This window comes from Saccopteryx bilineata, chromosome 1 (assembly GCF_036850765.1).
Source record: "Saccopteryx bilineata isolate mSacBil1 chromosome 1, mSacBil1_pri_phased_curated, whole genome shotgun sequence".
NCBI classification, from domain to species: Eukaryota; Metazoa; Chordata; class Mammalia; order Chiroptera; family Emballonuridae; genus Saccopteryx; species Saccopteryx bilineata.
Window position 1 is genome coordinate 351,001,959 of NC_089490.1, and position 19,981 is coordinate 351,021,939.

Consider the following 19,981-nt stretch of genomic DNA (forward strand, 5'->3'; position numbering starts at 1 on the left):
TTTGTGGGTCCATACGCTCTTTTTTTTTTCTTTTTTCTTTTATTTTTTTTCCTTTTTTTTTTTTTTTCTTTCTCTCTTTTTTGCCCCTTTATTACTTTTCCCCAATTCAGGCCCTCCATCACAGGCATTGTTTGTTATAACTCACAGTCCACCACAAGATTTTCTCAAGAAAGAGGGGAGAGGAGAGGAGAGGAAAAAAAGAAGGGGGGGAAAAATTTCCTTTTTTAAAAATTTTTATTTTATTTTATTTTTCTTTATTTCATTATTAATTTTTTTTTAAAAAAACAACTCTTTTCGATTTGTTATTTTTTTATTTTTTTTAACTTTTTATTCTTTATTAAATCTCATTAATACTATCAACAAAACCACCCTCAGATGCCATTAAGGAAGAGAAAATCGAATATCATGGATACAAAAGAAAGAGAGGTAACACAGCTAGATGAGGAAAAATCTATGGAGAAAAAATTTAATATATTGGAAACCTTGGAGCTAAATGACAGAGAATTCAAGATAGAAATCCTAAAAATCCTCCGAGATATACAAGAAAACACAGAAAGGCAATATAGGGAAATCAGAAAACAACTCCATGAACACAAAGAATATATGTCCAAGGAAATTGAAACTATAAAAACAAATCAAACAGAGATGAAAAACTCAATTCACGAGCTGAAAAACGAAGTAACAAGCTTAGCTAATAGAACAGGTCAGATAGAAGAGAGGATTAGTGAAATAGAAGACAAGCAACTTGAGGCACAACAGAGAGAAGAAGAAAGAGACTCAAAAATTAAAAAAAAATGAGATAGCCCTATACAAGAATTATCTGACTCCATCAAAAAGAATAACATAAGAATAATAGGTATATCAGAGGGAGAAGAGAGAGAAAATGGAATGGAGAACATACTTAAACAAATAATTGATGAGAACTTCCCAAGCCTGTGGAAAGAACTAAAGCCTCAAGTTCAAGAAGCAAACAGAACTCCAAGTTTTCTTAACCCCAACAAACCTACTCCAAGGCATATCATAATGAAGTTGACACAAACCAACAGCAAAGAAAAAATTCTCAAGGCAGCCAGGGAAAAGAAGAATACAACATATAAAGGAAGGCCCATTAGATTATCATCAGATTTCTCAGCAGAAACTCTATAAGCTAGAAGAGAGTGGACCCCAATATTTAAAGTCCTGAAAGAGAGGAACTTTCAGCCACGAATACTATACCCATCAAAGCTATCCTTCAAATACGAAGGAGAAATAAAAACATTCACAGATACAGAAAAGATGAGGGAATTTATCATCAGAAAACCCCCACTCCAGGATTTACTAAAGGGGGTTCTCCAATCAGATACAAAGAACAAAAAAATACAGAGCCACAAGTAAAAGCTCCAAGAAGAACACAATAAAACCAAATTTAAACTGTGACAACAACAAAAAGAAAGAGGGGGAGAAGACGGAGATTAACAGTAGCAAAGGACGATGGAGTGCAAAAGTACTCACAAAATAGTTCGCTACAATGAACAGGGTAGGGACCCTTTTCATTACTCAAAGGTAACCACCATTGAAAAAACCACCACAGAAGCACATGAGATAAAAAAGATAGCAACAGAGGAAAGATGTATGGTATACAACCAAATAAAAACAAAAGATAGAAAAACGAAAGAGAAGGATCAAACAAGACACAAAACTAACAGAAAGCAAGATATAAAATGGCAATAGGGAACTCACAAGTATCAATAATTACACTAAATGTAAATGGATTAAACTCACCAATAAAAAGGCACAGAGTAGCAGAATGGATTAAAAAAGAAAATCCAACTGTATGCTGCCTACAGGAAACTCATCTAAGTAACAAGGATAAAAACAAATTCAAAGTGAAAGGCTGGAAAACAATACTCCAAGCAAATAACATCCAAAAAAAAGCAGGTGTAGCAATACTCATATCGGATAATGCTGACTACAAGACAGGAAAAGTACTTAGAGACAAAAATGGCCATTTCATAATGGCTAAGGTGACACTGAATCAAGAAGACATAACAATTCTTAATATATATGCACCAAACCAAGGAGCACCAAAATATATAAGACAGCTACTTATTGATCTTAAAACAAAAACTGACAAAAATACAATCATACTTGGAGACCTCAATACACCACTGACAGCTCTAGATCGGTCATCCAAACAGAGAATCAACAAAGACATAGTGGCCTTAAACAAAACACTAGAGCACCTGGATATGATAGACATCTACAGGACATTTCATCCCAAAGTGACTGAGTATACATTTTTCTCCAGTGTACATGGATCATTCTCAAGAATTGACCATATGTTGGGCCACAAAAACAATATCAGCAAATTCAGAAAAATTGAAGTTGTACCAAGCATATTTTCTGATCATAAAGCCTTGAAACTAGAATTCAACTGCAAAAAAGAGGAAAAAAATCCCACAAAAATGTGGAAACTAAACAACATACTTTTAAAAAATTAATGGGTCAAAGAAGAAATAAGTGCAGAGATCAAAAGATATATACAGACTAATGAAAATGACAATACGACATATCAGAATCTATGGGATGCAGCAAAAGCAGTGATAAGAGGGAAGTTCATATCGCTTCAGGCATATATGAACAAACAAGAGAGAGCCCAAGTGAACCACTTAACTTCCCACCTTAAGGAACTAGAAAAAGAAGAACAAAGACAACCCAAAACCAGCCGAAGAAAGGAGATAATAAAAATCAGAGCAGAAATAAATGAATTAGAGAACAGAAAAACTATAGAAAATATTAATAGAACAAGGAGCTGGTTCTTTGAAAAGATCAACAAAATTGACAAACCCTTGGCAAGACTTACCAAGGAAAAAAGAGAAAGAACTCATATAAACAAAATACAAAATGAAAGAGGAGAAATCACCACGGACACCGTAGATATACAAAGACTTATTGTAGAATACTATGAAAAACTTTATGCCACTAAATTCAACAACCTAGAAGAAATGGATAAATTCCTAGAACAATACAACCTTCCTAGACTGAGTCAAGAAGAAGCAGAAAGCCTAAACAGACCTATCAGTAGAGAAGAAATAGAAAAAACCATTAAAAACCTCCCCAAAAATAAAAGTCCAGGCCCTGACGGCTATACCAGCGAATTTTATCAAACATTCAAAGAAGACTTGGTTCCTATTCTACTCAAAGTCTTCCAAAAAATTGAAGAAGAAGCAATACTTCCAAACACATTTTATGAGGCCAACATAACCCTCATACCAAAACCAGGCAAGGATGGCACAAAAAAAGAAAACTACAGACCAATATCTCTAATGAATACAGATGCTAAAATACTAAACAAAATACTAGCAAATCAAATACAACAACATATTAAAAAAATAATACATCATGATCAAGTGGGATTCATCCCAGAATCTCAAGGATGGTTCAACATACGTAAAACGGTTAATGTAATACACCATATCAACAAAACAAAGAACAAAAACCACATGATCTTATCAATAGACGCAGAAAAGGCTTTCGATAAAATACAACACAATTTTATGTTTAAGACTCTCAACAAAATGGGTATAGAAGGAAAATATCTCAACATGATAAAGGCCATATATGATAAACCATCAGCCAACATCCTATTAAACGGCATAAAACTGAGGACTTTCTACCTTAAATCAGGAACAAGACAGGGTTGTCCACTCTCTCCACTCTTATTCAACGTGGTGCTAGAAGTTCTGGCCAGAGCAATCAGACAAGACAAAGAAATAAAAGGCATCCATATCGGAAAAGAAGAAGTAAAGCTATCACTTTTTGCTGATGATATGATCCTATATATCGAAAACCCGAAGGACTCCACAAAAAGATTATTAGAAACAATAAACCAATACAGTAAGGTCGCAGGATACAAAATTAACATACAAAAGTCCATAGCCTTTCTATATGTCAACAATGAAATATTAGAAAACGAACTCAAAAAAATAATCCCCTTCACGATTGCAACAAAAAAAATAAAATACTTAGGAATAAACATAACAAAGAATGTAAAGGACTTATATAATGAAAACTATAAACCATTGTTAAGGGAAATCGAAAAAGATATAATGAGATGGAAGAATATACCTTGTTCTTGGCTAGGAAGAATAAATATAATCAAGATGGCTATATTACCCAAAGCAATATACAAATTTAATGCAATTCCCATCAAAATTCCAATGACATTTTTTAAAGAAATAGAGCAAAAAATCATCAGATTTATATGGAACTATAAAAAACCCCGAATAGCCAAAGCAATCCTAAAGAAAAAGAATGAAGCTGGGGGCATAACAATACCTGACTTCAAACTCTATTATAGGGCCACGACAATCAAAACAGCATGGTATTGGCAGAAAAATAGACACTCAGAGCAATGGAACAGAATAGAAAGTCCAGAAATAAAACCACATATATATAGTCAAATAATTTTTGATAAAGGGGCCAACAACACACAATGGAGAAAAGAAAGCCTCTTCAATAAATGGTGCTGGGAAAACTGGAAAGCCACATGCAAAAGAATTAAACTCGACTACAGTCTCTCCCCCTGTACAAAAATTAACTCAAAATGGATCAAAGATCTAAACATAAGACCTGAAACAATTAAGTACATAGAAGAAGACATAGGTACTCAACTCATGGACCTGGGTTTTAAAGAGCATTTTATGAATTTGACTCCAATGGCAAGAGAAGTGAAGGCAAAAATTAATGAATGGGACTACATCAGACTAAGAAGTTTTTGCTCAGCAAGGGAAACTGATAACAAAATAAACAGAAAGCCAACTAAATGGGAAATGATATTTTCAAACAACAGCTCAGATAAGGGCCTAATATCCAAAATATACAAAGAACTCATAAAACTCAACAGCAAACAAACAAACAATCCAATAAAAAAATGGGAAGAGGATATGAATAGACACTTCTCACAGGAAGAAATACAAATGGCCAACAGATATATGAAAAGATGCTCATCTTCTTTAGCTATTAGAGAAATGCAAATCAAAACGGCAATGAGATACCACCTCACACCTGTTCGATTAGCTGTTATTAGCAAGTCAGGTAATAGCAAATGTTGGAGAGGCTGTGGAGAAAAAGGAACCCTCATACACTGTTGGTGGGAATGTAAAGTAGTACAACCATTATGGAAGAAAGTATGGTGGTTCCTCAAAAAACTGAAAATAGAACTACCTTATGACCCAGCAATCCCTCTACTGGGTATATATCCCCAAAACTCAGAAACATTGATACGTAAAGACACATGCAGCCCCATGTTTATTGCAGCATTGTTCACAGTGGCCAGGACATGGAAACAACCAAAAAGCCCATCAATAGATGACTGGATAAAGAAGATGTGGCACATATACACTATGGAATACTACTCAGCCATAAGAAATGATGACATCGGAACATTTACAGCAAAATGGTGGGATCTTGATAACATGATACGAAGCGAAATAAGTAAATCAGAAAAAAACAGGAACTGTATTATTCCATACGTAGGTGGGACATAATAGTGAAACTAAGAGACATTGATAAGAGTGTGGTGGTTACGGGGGGGAGGGGGGAATGGGAGAGGGATAGGGGGTGGGAGGGGCACAAAGAAAACAAGATAGAAGGTGACAGAGGATAATCTGACTTTGGGTGGTGGGTATGCAACATAATTGAACGACAAGATAACCTGGACTTGTTATATTTGAATATATGTATCCTGATTTATTGATGTCACCCCATTAAAAAAATAAAATTATAAAAAAAAAAAAAAAAAAAAAAAAAAAAAGATATACGTAGACAAAAAAAAAAAAAAAAAAAAAAAAAAAAAAAGAAAGTGCAGGCTATTGTTGGTTAATAAGAGACTTTTCCTGGAAAGCTCCCAGCCATCCCTCAACTCATCCTTTTATCTCCAATTCTATCTTACAAGGCATATGACAAGTTAGATGATTCAAAATGTACATTAGAGATAATTGAAATAATAACCCAACCCCAGACCTTGAATTCCTGCAGAGAATTTTCTTTTTTTTTTATTACTTTTTTAAAATTAAATTTATGGGCATGACATGGGTTGATAAGATTACGTATATAGGTTCCAAGTGTACAATTCTGTGATACAGCCTTTGTATATTGCATTGTGTGCCCACCACCCAGAGCACATGTCTGAACTCTGACACATACTACAAATCTACTTTGTTTCTCTTAGGCCCTGCTTGCCACTTCCTTCTTTACCCTTGATAGTAAGATGTCACACTGCACTGAAAGTCATGCTCACTTAATTAACCCTTATCCCACCCCAGAAAATTTTCCTCTCTTGTTATCCTTCCAGATCTTCTAGAATCCTCCCATAAAATGATCACTTCTCAAAAAAGCTCTGCTTCTCCCTATGTCACTCTCTAGCCCTCAGCCAATAAAACTTTTCTCCTCTAACACAACAGTAAAAGGTGGAAAAGATACAATATAGTATTTGATTACTGAATAGAATGTACTTTATTAAACAGAAGTTGTGTCAAGACCAAACCCCAGTTCCCATTTGCAGAGGGAAGGCAATGGGCACACGAATGAGCACTGGTGAACTGGAAAGAGGACTCAGTGATACTTGTGGGCCAGAGCAGTGGCAACACCGGCCACCAGCTTCTGCCAAGCAGCCTGCACATCAGGGCTGAACTCCTTGCCAAAATGAGAAGCCAGAATAATCACCAGCACATTGCCCAGGAGCTGTCAGACAAAAGACAAAATGACAATTAGCATGTTAAGTAGAAGTTTCCAAAACAAATTGTAGAAAAAAATAGCTTAATACTTAAACTTCCAGCCAACTCTGTCCCTTAAATGCTCTAAGGGATGTAACTATTCAATAAACTCAGATAAGCTAGTCCCTAATTTTACTTTATTTTTTTTATGAGCTTTCCATTCAACATTGTGCCTACATATATCCCCATCTTTGCTTCCATTTCACCATTTTTATTTGCCTTTATTCCTTATTTCCTCCCTCTTTCATTAGCCAATTGTCTAATTTCTGTTAAGCATAGGACTTCAGGGCTGAATGCTATCAGAATGAGTTTAGTTAAAGTCTCCAACCATTGACAGAACAAGTCTCCACTTGGTCACATACCAACAAGTAATCAAATATAATTTAGAGGAGTTGTATTTTTTCAGACATTCTGTCTAAATAAATGTTCTTCAAAGTCTCTTCCTGAGCTTCAATCATCAGGAACCACAAAAAATAATGCATTTCTCCTTCCCTAAGACAGGATTTTATCTACCACAAACCAAATTCTATTCCTTATTAAACAAGTTTGCTATTCTCTGATATTATTCTCTAGAATAAACAGATCTAGTTCTGACAAGAATTTCTAAAATGTTTTAAGCAAACTCAGGCTGCTTATCACTCTTTACTGTCACTAGTCCTGAATCAAGGTAGCCTTGGTTATGCCCACTGAAAGTCTGCCTTCCTAACCCATAACCTATGATTTCTGAGATCTTTGTCAGTTTTACCAATAAGAGACTCAACTTCCATTATTACCCCAAAGTAAAAAAGCAAAGAAGAGCACACGAACATCTTGTGAACTCACCCTGAAGTTCTCAGGATCCACATGCAGTTTGTCACAGTGCAGCTCACTCAGCTTTGCAAAGGCACCCTTGAGGTTGTCCAAGTTCTTAATAGCATCTCCAAAGGAAGTCAGAACCTTCTTGCCATGGGACTTGACCTTAGGATTGCCCATTATGGCAGAGGAAGAGGACAGGTTGCCAAAGTTGTCAAAGAACCTCTGGGTCCAGGGGTAGACGACCAGGAGCCTATGAGATGAAACCATAGCCAGTAAGAAATCAAAGGTTCTCAAAAATCATAAAAGGCTTTTCTGATCAATTTTCAAGGCTCATATTTATTATTCTCACCCATGCATTGAATCCCAGTTCCTACCTGCCCAGCGCCTCGCCTCCAGCCTCTTCCACATTCACTTTGCTCCACACGCTAGTGATAGCTGCTTTCTCTTCACCAGTAAAATGCACCATGATGTCAGGTCTGAGAGCCTCCAGAGATCACAGAGATTTCAAAAGTAGGTATGTCTGCTGCTAGAAGCGGTAGCCTTTTATTCTTTACTGCTTACCTTCCTGCCCCTCATTTCCCCTAGTACTTGAAAGTCATTGGTCAAGGTTAAGCTGTGTCCCTCAGGGGTGGAGTTAGGTCAGAAAAGGGTCAGCAATGAAGAGTGCACTCTGGCTTGTGATAATGTGTTTGGTTCCCAAGACATCTTTCCTTTGTTGGCTCCTCTTTCATTCTCAACACAATTTTTAATTCACTCCCCTTCTTATCTTCACATGGAATCCTCCAGGATGACATTTATCCTATTCTCCTTCTCCAAGGAAGCCTTATAGAGAGGAGCTAAGCCCAAGGTAGGAAGAGAGTTCCAGTCAAAGCAGCTTAATATTTCTGTTATGGCTGGGGACAGGGACAAGAATAAGGTAAAACAACAACAAAACCCAAAACAACTGACACAGAATCTCAGCCAGTTCCATCTCTCTTAAGAAGTAATTTATAGCTAAGCTTCTGCATCTTAGTTTTCCAAAGGAGGCAACATGCAAACGTGGAGAATTTAGGAAGTTGACTTCCTAGTAAGGAATCCACAATAGAACTAAGCCCTTAAACCCAAAGTATAGTACCTGAGGGTGATTTCACAGAGAAGAACAACAGAATAGGCTTACATCCCAAGTTTTCCAGGAACCCTTTCTCTGTCCATTCATATGTGACTACAGAGGAAACTGGCTACTTTACGGAATTGCTCTGAGCTCTTTTCTTGATTTTCTGTCCTATTAGTACTTCTTTATACCAGTGAGACAACTTTGGAGTCTGAAATTATTTTAAACTTGGATATGTGTTCAAATTAAACAATAGATGAATTGATGTTAATTAGAGTCAGAGTATATCTAATGTTTGTTGTAGCCATAAATGTCAGAAGCTTTAAATAGGGTCCTTGTTTGTTTGTTTTGATGCCCCTGTTATCTTTGAACTTCCCTAAGAATTCATCTTGAAACAGAATCTTCACCTGTAACTTTTTCAGTTATCATCCATTATTGTTATACTTGTCTTATTGATACGGTGGTGAGGAGTAGTGGGGAAGTATTCTATGTGTATAATTAAATCTAGGTCTTTTGTGGACCATGTTTTGGGGGGATGTGACCTTCACAAATGCTTTTGTTTGTTTGTTTGTTTCTCCTCATTAAGAGAGACAGGAAAGACTCCCTGTGTTAAACCACATAGCCTACAGGAGTCTACAGTGAGAAAGAAGGTATTTGATCACTGAAGTAGCAGAATGAATAAACAAGAAATTCTATTCAGAAATTCTATTCAGTAAAGAATAACCCTTGAGTTTATTCAAGGATCTTTATTTGTTTGTTTTTACCTATAGAGAAAGGGCCCCAGGTTTCCAAAGCAAATATTCAATAGATCCACAGTGTGAGGAAAATGACCTTTTCTTAGACCTTGGTATGAGGATCAGATATTGCCAAAGCCCAGGGAATAAGAACAAAAACTGTGGAAAACAAGATCTTATGAGTACGTTACATTTTCCTTCCAATTTCAGAATGTGAATAGCACTTTTCTCTTGGATTCAGAGTATGGTGTTGCTTTTCCTTCTCCACTTTCACACTTATTACAAGACCCATAGCTTCTACTAGGACCTGAGCTGGCTAACCTCCAGGGATATGGCCCATCATTTGCTCTCTTATTGCTAAAAGTTGTGGAAAAAAGGTGTTCTATAGTTATAAGGTTTAAAGGCAGTATATCTGTAGCTCAGGACAAGGCTTATGAATTTTGATTCTGAAGTTAGGTAGACTGCGTTTAATCTCATGATTGCTTAGGAGCTTGTTGATTCAAGCTAAATTATCTTGAACACCCATTTTTAAGTTTTATTTATATATGCTATGAAATATCATGATTATTTTTTTCCCATCTTGATTTAAAACCCAAAGTTTAGAAAGATAAATGTATAAGTTATCCAGGATAGATTATAAAGAGTAAATGGTCAGAAAAAATGATAAATGGTCTAAATAGTAATTTATTACTTATAAAACTAAAAACTAAAACTAACAAAGTAAGAAACACTTAATATCTCAAGATACTTAAAGAAAAAAGATTTAAAAAGAAATTCTGAGTGATCACAGCTCACAATCACTCTCTTTCTGCTGACATCCTGGTTCTGGGTCATCCCTCCCACCCAAACCCAACACAAAATGACCAGTGAAGCCATAGAAGCCATTTCTGCTACAGAGAAGGCATTGTCAAAGCTCCAAACTGAGACAGGGTCTGGAACAGAATCTGACAGTGATGAATTAGGACCAGAGCTCAAGGAACAGCATTCCACAAAAGCAACCGCATAACAAGCCCAGCTGGCAGCAGCAGCTTAAATCAATGAAGAACCAATCAGTAAAGCCAAATAGGGTTGAGTGAAAAGAAGGCACAGAAGGCTGAAAGCAGTAGTGCTCCCTGACCATGAGCTATGGTATACTATTTTCTCTTTCTGTGCAATCAGACCAGAAAACGTTCATTTGTTCCTGAATGGCAATTGGAATAATTTTTTTTTCAATTTAATTATTGAAATGCCTAATAGAACCTTTGATCTCACCTACTTCTGTTGTAAGAACAGAAATACAGATGCATAATGGAAGCTGAGGAACCAATATCCTCTTTAATCAAAAATCCTAAACAGCTTAGACCAAGACTGAGTCTTCCATAGGATACAGGGGTTACTAGTGTCAGTCCCCAGAAATCTAAGAATATCCTCTTGGTCATCACAAAACCTGATGTCTACAAAAGCCCGCTTCAGATAACTACATGGTTGTTGAGGAAGCCAAATTGAGGATTTATCTTAGCAAGCACAGCTAGTTACTGCTGAAAATTTCAATTTAAAGCAGTGGCTCTCAAACTTTTGGAAGTTGGGATGCATTTAAAAATCCTACAAATAGTTGTAGGGGCACCATATACAAATTTCTGAGAAATATGTTATAATAATTAAGTCAAATATTAAAGAAAAAATATAAAGTCCAAGCATGCTTTTATGGTAATTAAGTGAAATAAATACAATAAAATTAAATTTATTCTGACATTATAAAACATTTTTATTTTACATTTTTTGAGTTATGCTTTTAGAATTCATAAAAAATAGGAGTTAAAAAATAAAAAAAATTACAAAAATGTTATCTATTTATATATATAAATACATTCTTAAGAAGATTTAGTAAATTCGGCAGGTCCCGGCATGAATGTGTTAAGTTTTTTCATTCTTGTGTTTATGAGAAACATGAGCCTGATGTGTTCTAGCTGTTTCTTCAATGTTTGGGCATATATTTGAAAGGTAAACTCCCATTTCCTCGTCAATACATTGAAGAATTTCTCTCTTTTTACTCTTAATCATGTTGAGTACAGAAAACCCCTACCATAGGTATCATCTTAACTTTACATCAAACAAAGAATAAAAGAAACCTGCCTCCAGTCTTTCCTGGAACATGGGGGATAGTGTAAACAATCCAACACCACAGCTTAACAGCCTTTTGCAACCTAATCAGGCAACTGAAGTGGGGGGTTGGGCAGACTGTCAGTTTACAGCCAATTCCTCAAACCTCTGTCCCCCCAAAATCTAAACTCCAAAACTCTGTGATTTTTTGGTCCCCAACAGGCACATATTTCTCTGGAATACCATATGGCACACCTGAAAATCTTCTAGGGTGCACCAGTGTGCCCTGGCTCACACTTTGAGAACCACTGGTTTAAGGTGAAGCTGCCTTAAACATTCAGTAAAACACAGGGATTCCAACTGTACAAGAGGAAAGTGAAGAGGTTTTGAAACAAGTGTGGAAGTTAAGGACATAGAATTGGTCATATCACAAGTAAATGTGTTGAGAGCAAAGGCAGTTCAAACCCTGAAGAATAACAATGATGACATTGTAAATGCTATTATGGAATTAGCAATGACACCATCTAAAAATGAAGACTTTTTTTGTTGTTTCAAAAACAGTAATTGCATCTTGGTTTAAATTTTTTGCTGTTTCTATCATTAATAAAGTTATAGCTTCCTGTGGGGTGGAAAAAAAAACTCTGAAATGTGTTAAACATTAATTCCTGCCTCTCAAGGTATCCAGTAGTATTCATACCTTTGTAAGTGCTGTGTAGTATTTTAATAAGTGTAAGATACCTACTTTTTAGCAGAAAAAAAAGTCAAGTATTTTTTTAAATCTTGCTAGCTAATTTATGACATGCATACTAATCCTATGAGTCAAATATTGTATTCTCTTTAGGTTATTAGTGTGGAGAATTATATATATTACATTGTTGTTAAGTAAAATAGCTCTTAAAACTATCTGCATGCTTTTCATACTATTTTCTAAAAAACCTACTTCAAATGTTATTTTTCACCACAAATGAGTTCTTTTACTTTTGATTTTATAATAGGAAAATTATAGACAGGTTTTATAAATCACTGAAAGTACAAAAAGCTGCTTAGGATTCTTTATTAAAGAGGATATTGGTTCTTCAGCTTCTGCATCTGAATTTCTGTTCTTACATAGAAATAGTTGAGATCAAAGGTTCTATTAGGCATTTCAATAACAAGACAAATTAGAGAAAATTATCGTATTTGCCATTCAGGAACCAATAAACATTTCCTGGTCTGATTGCACAGAATAAAAAACTAGTCCACCACCCATGGTCAGGGAGTGCCACTGCTTTCTAAACACCATGTCTCTACATCTTCTTTCACATAGGCTGTAGGTGGCTCTGAACCAGAGCTGGGTCTCCTTCTGAGTGACATCTTTTAGTTTGCCAATTTACAACATGGACATTGATAGTTTGACTGGTTTCTGGGACCGCTGTACTTATGATGTAGCCATATATATATATATATATATATATATATATATATATATATATATATATATATATATATATTAAACAAGAGGAATCTTCACTGGGAAGTGGAAATAGAAAGCCAGAAGAAAGCAATTATTGCACATTTTTCTACATGGTGGACTTTGAAATGTAAAGCTTGGATCTAGCAACTTAGACAGTTATACATTTCTCATTTTCCTCTGAAATTCAGTTTTACTTTCTCGGTTTCCTTGATTTTTTTTTTTACCTTAAAATTGCCTTTCTTTATATTCATGATTAAAATTCTTCGAAATTCATGGTGTTTCTGCTTATTTTAAGCAGTATTGATAATGTGTTCTATGAATTAAGAATAACATAGAAAAATTCGCTGGAAGAGTCAGAAGGAATGACACTGTTATTAGAGCCAGTACTTTCTAATTTTCCTTTTCCTAAGTTTGTTTCACAACCAAAGGGCATTGGTCCATGTCTTGTAGCTTTACCCAAGACCTAAGTCAAGTAGAAATTTATAAGCTTTGTTCAAGTGTAGTACTTATAAACTATACATAATTTCACTACTTAAATTTCCACTTAGGGTTGATTCAAAAGGACTTTTCTAGGTATAGGTCCTAAATTCTGTATCCAGAAATAAAAAAAAAGAAAAAGATTAATCTTGTGTTAAGATTCCATCTCACAGCTAAAAGATTGGGAAATTCTTGACTTGGTGACTTTTGAATTCTCAAAGATGGTAACGACATGTTATTTTAAAAAACCTGGGCATGCTATCTTAATACTTTGGGCATTTAGTGTCGAAGCTATAGCATAACATATTTCCTGAACAAAAAAATCTGCATCTCTCAGGAAAAGAGTAAACTTGAGGTTTTGTAAATAAGCAAGATATAAATGAAAGCAGCAATGAGGATTATGAGAAACTAGACCCTTGGTTTACATGACCTGGTGGGGCAGTTAATGATTGTTCTTCCCACCAACTCCTTTTAGTCCTTGCTAATTCGATCTCTAAAAGGATTGTTCCTGAAACCAAATGTCCACCACCCCTCTTGAATCTGAAGCACATGGGAAGGAAGGGAACACCTCTTAGGTTTCTAAGCCAACAAGCTACAAGCTTTTCTCTGTGCAGGAGTCTCCTTCAGCCCCTGATGTCACCAGTAGTTTCCTGAACCTGTTTTTGTTTGTTTGTTTGTTTTTCTTTCTTTTGTTTACTCCTCCTCTTTTTCTTCTTTTGTTTATTTATTCATTTGTTTTCTCAGGTTTTGGAGGCATTTATTTTGTTTCGTTTTGTTTTTAATTAACAGAGGCAGGCAGATTCAGTGTTTTTCCTCTTCTGGGTACTTGGGCTGGTGATAGCGGGGTGGGGTCAGAAACTGTGGACACAGATAAAGGCTTAGCACTACACAGAGTTGTGACAAGGGAGGGGACTAACTAAAGACAGTGACAGCCAGTTTTTCTCTTACTGCCTTCAAAGACCCCATCTGCAGTTCATGCACAAGTAGATAAATGGAAGCACTTGGGGTCTTGCATGATTAACTCCTTAGAAATGCTTAATCAATAAGCTCTGTGTAATATATGTGTGCATGTTTATATAAATATGTAAATATTGCCAAAATATGAAAGCTAAAGTGACTAATTAACATTTAAGTCTCAGGAATCTAGAAGAATAAATTGCATTCTTTAAATTTTGTTGAAATTAAAAATAAATTTAGTGACAAAAAAGAGAAACTCAAAGTACCCTAAAGGAGGCAAAATGACTCCCAGGCCAGAGCATTTAACTATAATCTTATGAAGTGTTCTAATTTATAATAAAAAAAGAAGTGTGCTAATCTTTAGAGAGTTGGCCAATAAGGAAAATGTAGGGGAAAAAAGTCAAGGACAGTATAGAAACAAAAGTCTCTCTGTGGGCTTAGAATATAGATATGTTATGAACTTCACATATCATTTGGACATAAATGTTATGTCTAGGCCAAAGTTATCCATGAAAATAGATGAATAAGTCATATATGACCCCCTTGGCAAGATTGATGACTTAACATGATTGCGTCCAGCTATCTGCCTTCACATAGTTTGTTTTATCTATACTATTACCTGGTTGATACAAAGACAGAATTTCTTTTTCACATAGATAAGAGTATTTCAGTTATGAATCTCAATGTAAATTAATAAATAAGTACCTTGTTTTCCATTTTAGTTATGTTTGCCTTTCTTTTGGCCAAAATAAACCTTCAAGAGCCAATTACATCCTACAAAACAAATGAGTCACATCCTGGAACACAATAATCTGATCAAAAGCCCTGCATTGAGATATAACTAGCTCTAGTCTAGTGGGTCATGCCTCTTCCAACTTAACTCCATAGATTTCTCTGTATGTATATAGCAGTGAATGTATGTATGTATGTCTTATAGTTCTGTGTGTGTTTTTGCTATGCATTCATTCATTTAACATGGCAAAAGTACTAAGAATATAAAAGTGAAAAACAAAGCCTCTGTTTTCATGGAGTTGATAGTGGGAGGAATCATACAAAAAGTAACTAAGCAAGTAAAACATATGGTATATGCCAAATGATGTTAAGTGCTATGGAGGAAGACACTAGATTGAAGGACAGAGTGTGGTAGGGACAAGGGTGGAAGGGTATTACTGCTTTAAATAATGTGTCAGTGATTTCTTCACTATAAGGGGACACTCAAGAGGATATTGATGGATGATAAACCAATTTATATAGACCTGAGTATAAGTGTTCAAGGCATAGGGAATTGCAAATATAAATATTGTAAAGTGGGAGATTGCTTAGAATTGTCAGGTAATGGCAATGAGACCAATGTAGAAGCAGATTGAGTAATGGAGAGAGTATGAGATGTGATCATAGAAGTGCTAATCTAAGTCATGGGACAATAATGATATCTATATCATAGAATTGTAAGAAAAAACACAAATATACAATGTATGTATGTATAGATATATACTAAGACACGCATAGATGTATGCATATATAACATATATATTGTAATTATGTCTGCCCATATATATACATACCTTTCTTTATATACATATTTATTATATATATGCCAAAATAAACATTAACAATTCTGTTACTATAAAAAATTGCAAATATTTTTACCACTTTTTTTTTCTTTTTTTTTTTTACAGGGACAGAGAGAGAGTCAGAGAGAGGGATAGACGGACAGACAGGAACAAAGAGATAAGAAGCATCAATCATTAGTTTTTTTTCATTGTGCTTTGAGACACCTTAGTTGTTCATTGACTGCTTTCTCATATGTGCCTTGACCGCGGGCCTTCAGCAGACCGAGTAACCCCTTGCTGGAGCCAGCAACCTTGGGTCCAAGCTGGTGAGCCCTTGCTTGAACCAGATGAGCCTGCACTCAAGTTGGCGACTTTAGGGTCTCGAATCTGGTTCCTTGGCATCCCAGTCCGATGCTCTATCTACTGTGCCATCGCCTGGTCAGGCAAAAAAATTGCAAATATTTTAACTTTATTTTGAGTGATACAGAAAACTACTGGAGGCTTTTGGACAAAAAGGTTATCATACAGGATTTACATTTCTAAAAGATTACTTTGGCTACTCTGTGGGTAAGAAATTATAGGGGGTCAGAGGGAGAAAGAAAAAGGCCACTTATGGGGTCAACAGTAATAGTTTAGGTGGATATTACAGTGGTTTAGTGCGGGAAGTAGCAATGAGGTGGTAGCAAGGGGTCAATCTCTGTGTAAATTTTTTTAAAGTAGAGCCAAAAGGATATTCTAACAGATAAGATGTTGGATTTCTGAGATATGTATGTGTATGTTTATATACACTTGCATATGCTCAGACATGCTAATATATCTCACTGTGAGTATATGTCAGTGTGAGGGTTTTAAGCTGTACAAGGAGAATCTTTGTTAAGTTGTTCACAGGTAGTCGCTCAGAATTCTTGATTTAAACTGGGAAGGGTGGTTGGATAATAGGAGAATAAGAAGCCATTTCTGGAGTTTGTTTCATACATCAGAACTTTAGCAAAGTGATATGTATAACTTTCCCAGCCCACGTTATATGAGTCTCTTCACATTTCATGCCTAATTTTTTTCATCCCTTTTTTTTCTCATGAATTTGTGACTTAAACAGCTTCTTAGTTCAGTCTCTCTGCATTTATTACACAGTTAACTCCCTTTCTGTTCTGTTGTCTTTGTAAACATTCTTCAGGTAGATTTATTTCTTAATATTTACATTTACATTAGTGGTTATTTATGTAAACTGTCTCTATTCCTGTAGTTAAATCAAGAAGAAAGTTTTAACACAGCACCACTAAATATCTGCACTCCTACCAGAGCCAAGTAGACTGAAAGAGCTCACTTGTTCTGTGTATGTACCCAGGCTTATAAGGGGCCTTGGGCATCCAGAACAGACACAGCTCCTGACCTCAAGAAGTTTAATGCATCAAAAAAATCAAATGTTCACTTGAAAATTCCTTGTAGATCAGTTGAACTATTCTATCTGCCTTTTTAAAAAATATATTTTTATTTTTAATTTTTAAAATTTTATTGAATTGATTGGAGTGACATTGGTTAATAAATTATGTAGGATTCAAGCATGCAATTCTACAATATAATATATCATCTGTAATCATGCTGTGTGTTTACCACCCAAAGTCAAGTCTCCTTGGGTCACCATTTATCTCCCTTTTATCTTCTTCAACCTCTATCCATCCCTCTTTAAAATTTTATTTGTATAATTCCTGAAATCATTTCATATTTCTGAAATATAATTTTGTTACCACTAACATCTATCAAAGTTCAACATCATTCTTCTGGAGGCCTTCTCTGACCCCTAACCTCTTGGTTTTTCTCTCTGTAGATACGCTCTCACGGTGTTCACTCCATGTAGTCCTTGACCATTACTGACACATGTGACGGGCCCCTGTTGGTTTTCTTTAGGGAATGTTTCTTCCTGACAAGGTTGGCGTTGTCTACATTTTTCTAATAAGAAGAAGCACCAAGACGGTCCTGAAATGTTTCCTTAAATTGAGAGCTCCTAAAGTGGCACCCCCAATCAGATGTGCCCTCTAAGTGCACAGGCCTTTTATCACCTGAATATTTAGAAGTACTCTAAAATGGCAAATAATGATTTTCTCTTCTTTCTGTTTCATGCCTTCCTCTTTCATACTCATATTTCAGTGTACATCTACAAGATTCTGTGCAAAGTAGGTGTTCAGTATGTGGGCTATTAGAAAGGTGAGAACTAGAAAAATCCTTTAGCCATCCAGCCCCACCACATAATTATATGCAAGAGAAAACTAAGGTTCTGCCTTGGATTAGATAGTGAATGAGAAAGGGTCAGGAATCCCACTAGCAAAGATCCTATGCTTCAAATTACTCTGATTGCATTAGATTAATGACTATTATTTTATGAATTAAAGACTTATAGACATTTAGTAACAAAAGATTTTTTTTCTGCTTGTAGGTATGTGAGACAACCTGTAAGATGCATATCTGATGAACAATGGTAATTCTATGGCATCTAGTGGGACAACCAGAAATAACTTTTTAAATCAGAAGGGAATATATTCTAAGATATGTCAATTTCTAGCTTGGGGGGTCTCTTTCTCTCCATAGTTGGTTGAGGGTGGAGTTACAGTCCCATAGTCAACTTCTCCTTTTCTTGCCATCTGTCCTGTAAGCCTCCTGCTGGGGACCCAGATAGCAGTCATCACTCAAGTGTGAAAACATCTGGTCATACACCCTAAACGTCAGCATGACTCAGCATGATTCAGCATGGCCATCCTGGGGCCGGATCCTTGCCTAGAAGAATACACAGATTATGAAGATAAGGAGTATGGCATTGACTCAGCCTGGGGCCCTGGCAGAAATGTCTGTGCTTGGACTCTAGAAAGGCAGCAATGGAAGTTTAAACAAAAATGGAATACGAAGCTTATTTAATCAGAAATGAGGAAGTTGGAGAGAATAGAGAGAGCTGGGTTTATGTAAGACATCTAGTAAATGTTCTCAGAGTATTTTCTATGTGCTAGACACTAATTGTAGTGCTTGACTCATAAATAAGAATTAGAAATGTATCTTGCTTTCTAGGACTCCTAATCAAAATAATAGTTAATTGTAATCTGATATTATAGTATCCTTTATACTTAATAAAAATTTATATAGGAGGAAGAAAATATGATTCTCTAGGTTTTTGGTTTTTTTTGGGGGGGAGTGAGAAGTGAACCAAGAGATTGTACAGAGTTAAAGAAATTTAAGTTGGGCTTGGAGACATGAAAATATATTTTCATGATGGAGCAAACCTGTTCTCCATCTCTCTTCAGGCAAAGTATATGGAACTAGCTAAAATACAGTGAGACAGAGTCTAAGAGAGAAGCCCCAGTGATGCATGGTCCGAGAAGAAACCTTCATCACTTACCACAATCCACCCTTTTTCCTCTCTTTAACATCAGAGATTTCATAAGTAAGCCTTGTGCGGTCAGGAAAATCACATAAAGGAATAAGGGGTCAGGTAGGGTCTGCAATGAATAAAAGCCTAGTCTTAACAAAACAGGGTAGTCAATGTTTTAACCAAATGTCGTCATAGGACATTGAGAGGGGCTCAGTGTTCCTAACATAACTTAGTTCCTAATGTAATGTTAGACAAGTTGTTCAATGTTTCCATGTCTCTGATACATAGGAGTAAATTATGATTTAGTTCTTAGGATTGTTATGAGGAACAATTTTATTTATTGCATAAAGAAGCAGATATACAATATATGCTCAAACTGTTTCCTGTTGTTATAATGTTATAAGTATATACCTATAAATATGAGAATCACATTTTACTTCCAAAAAAATGATTGGAAATACAAATATTTTAAAGCATTTCTCTTTCCTATTTTTTTAAAAATGAATATTATATATATTTAAAGTATAAAACATGATGATGTGATATATATATACATAATAAAATGATTATTACTGTCAAGCTAATTAACATATCTTTTCTTCAGGGTTATCATCTTTTTTTTTTGTATATGATGAGATCCCCTGAGGTTTACTTTCTTAGCAAAAAATATTCACTACTGTATCACATCAGTAGTGATTTTCGTAAGCTTCAAAATTGCTGTCAGCTGCCCTCA

General features: G+C 35.5%; 1 protein-coding gene and 1 pseudogene across 1 annotated transcript; one reads left to right on the top strand and one right to left on the bottom strand.

Moving 5' to 3' along the window:
- Window positions 1-6,594: 6,594 nt before the first annotated feature.
- LOC136320616 (hemoglobin subunit epsilon) lies at window positions 6,595-8,016 on the bottom strand. Its single transcript, XM_066253777.1, has 3 exons — window positions 7,925-8,016; window positions 7,578-7,800; window positions 6,595-6,723 (listed from the first exon to the last, which is right to left on the bottom strand). The coding sequence occupies exons 1-3, from the start codon at window positions 8,014-8,016 to the stop codon at window positions 6,595-6,597; spliced, it is 444 nt and encodes a 147-aa protein (XP_066109874.1).
- A 2,217-nt stretch (window positions 8,017-10,233) lies between these two features.
- On the top strand, window positions 10,234-12,033 carry LOC136319609 (nascent polypeptide-associated complex subunit alpha-like; annotated as a pseudogene).
- The last annotated feature ends 7,948 nt before the right edge of the window (window positions 12,034-19,981 follow it).

Coding starts and splice junctions, on each gene's coding strand:
- LOC136320616 (XM_066253777.1), bottom strand. CDS start 8,016: ATGGTGCATTTTACTGGTGAAGAGAAAGCAGCTATCACTAGCGTGTGG. Junction 7,801..7,924: donor GGAGGCGAGGCGCTGGGCAG/GTAGGAACTGGG, acceptor TTCATCTCATAG/GCTCCTGGTCGTCTACCCCT. Junction 6,724..7,577: donor TGGATCCTGAGAACTTCAGG/GTGAGTTCACAA, acceptor TTTGTCTGACAG/CTCCTGGGCAATGTGCTGGT.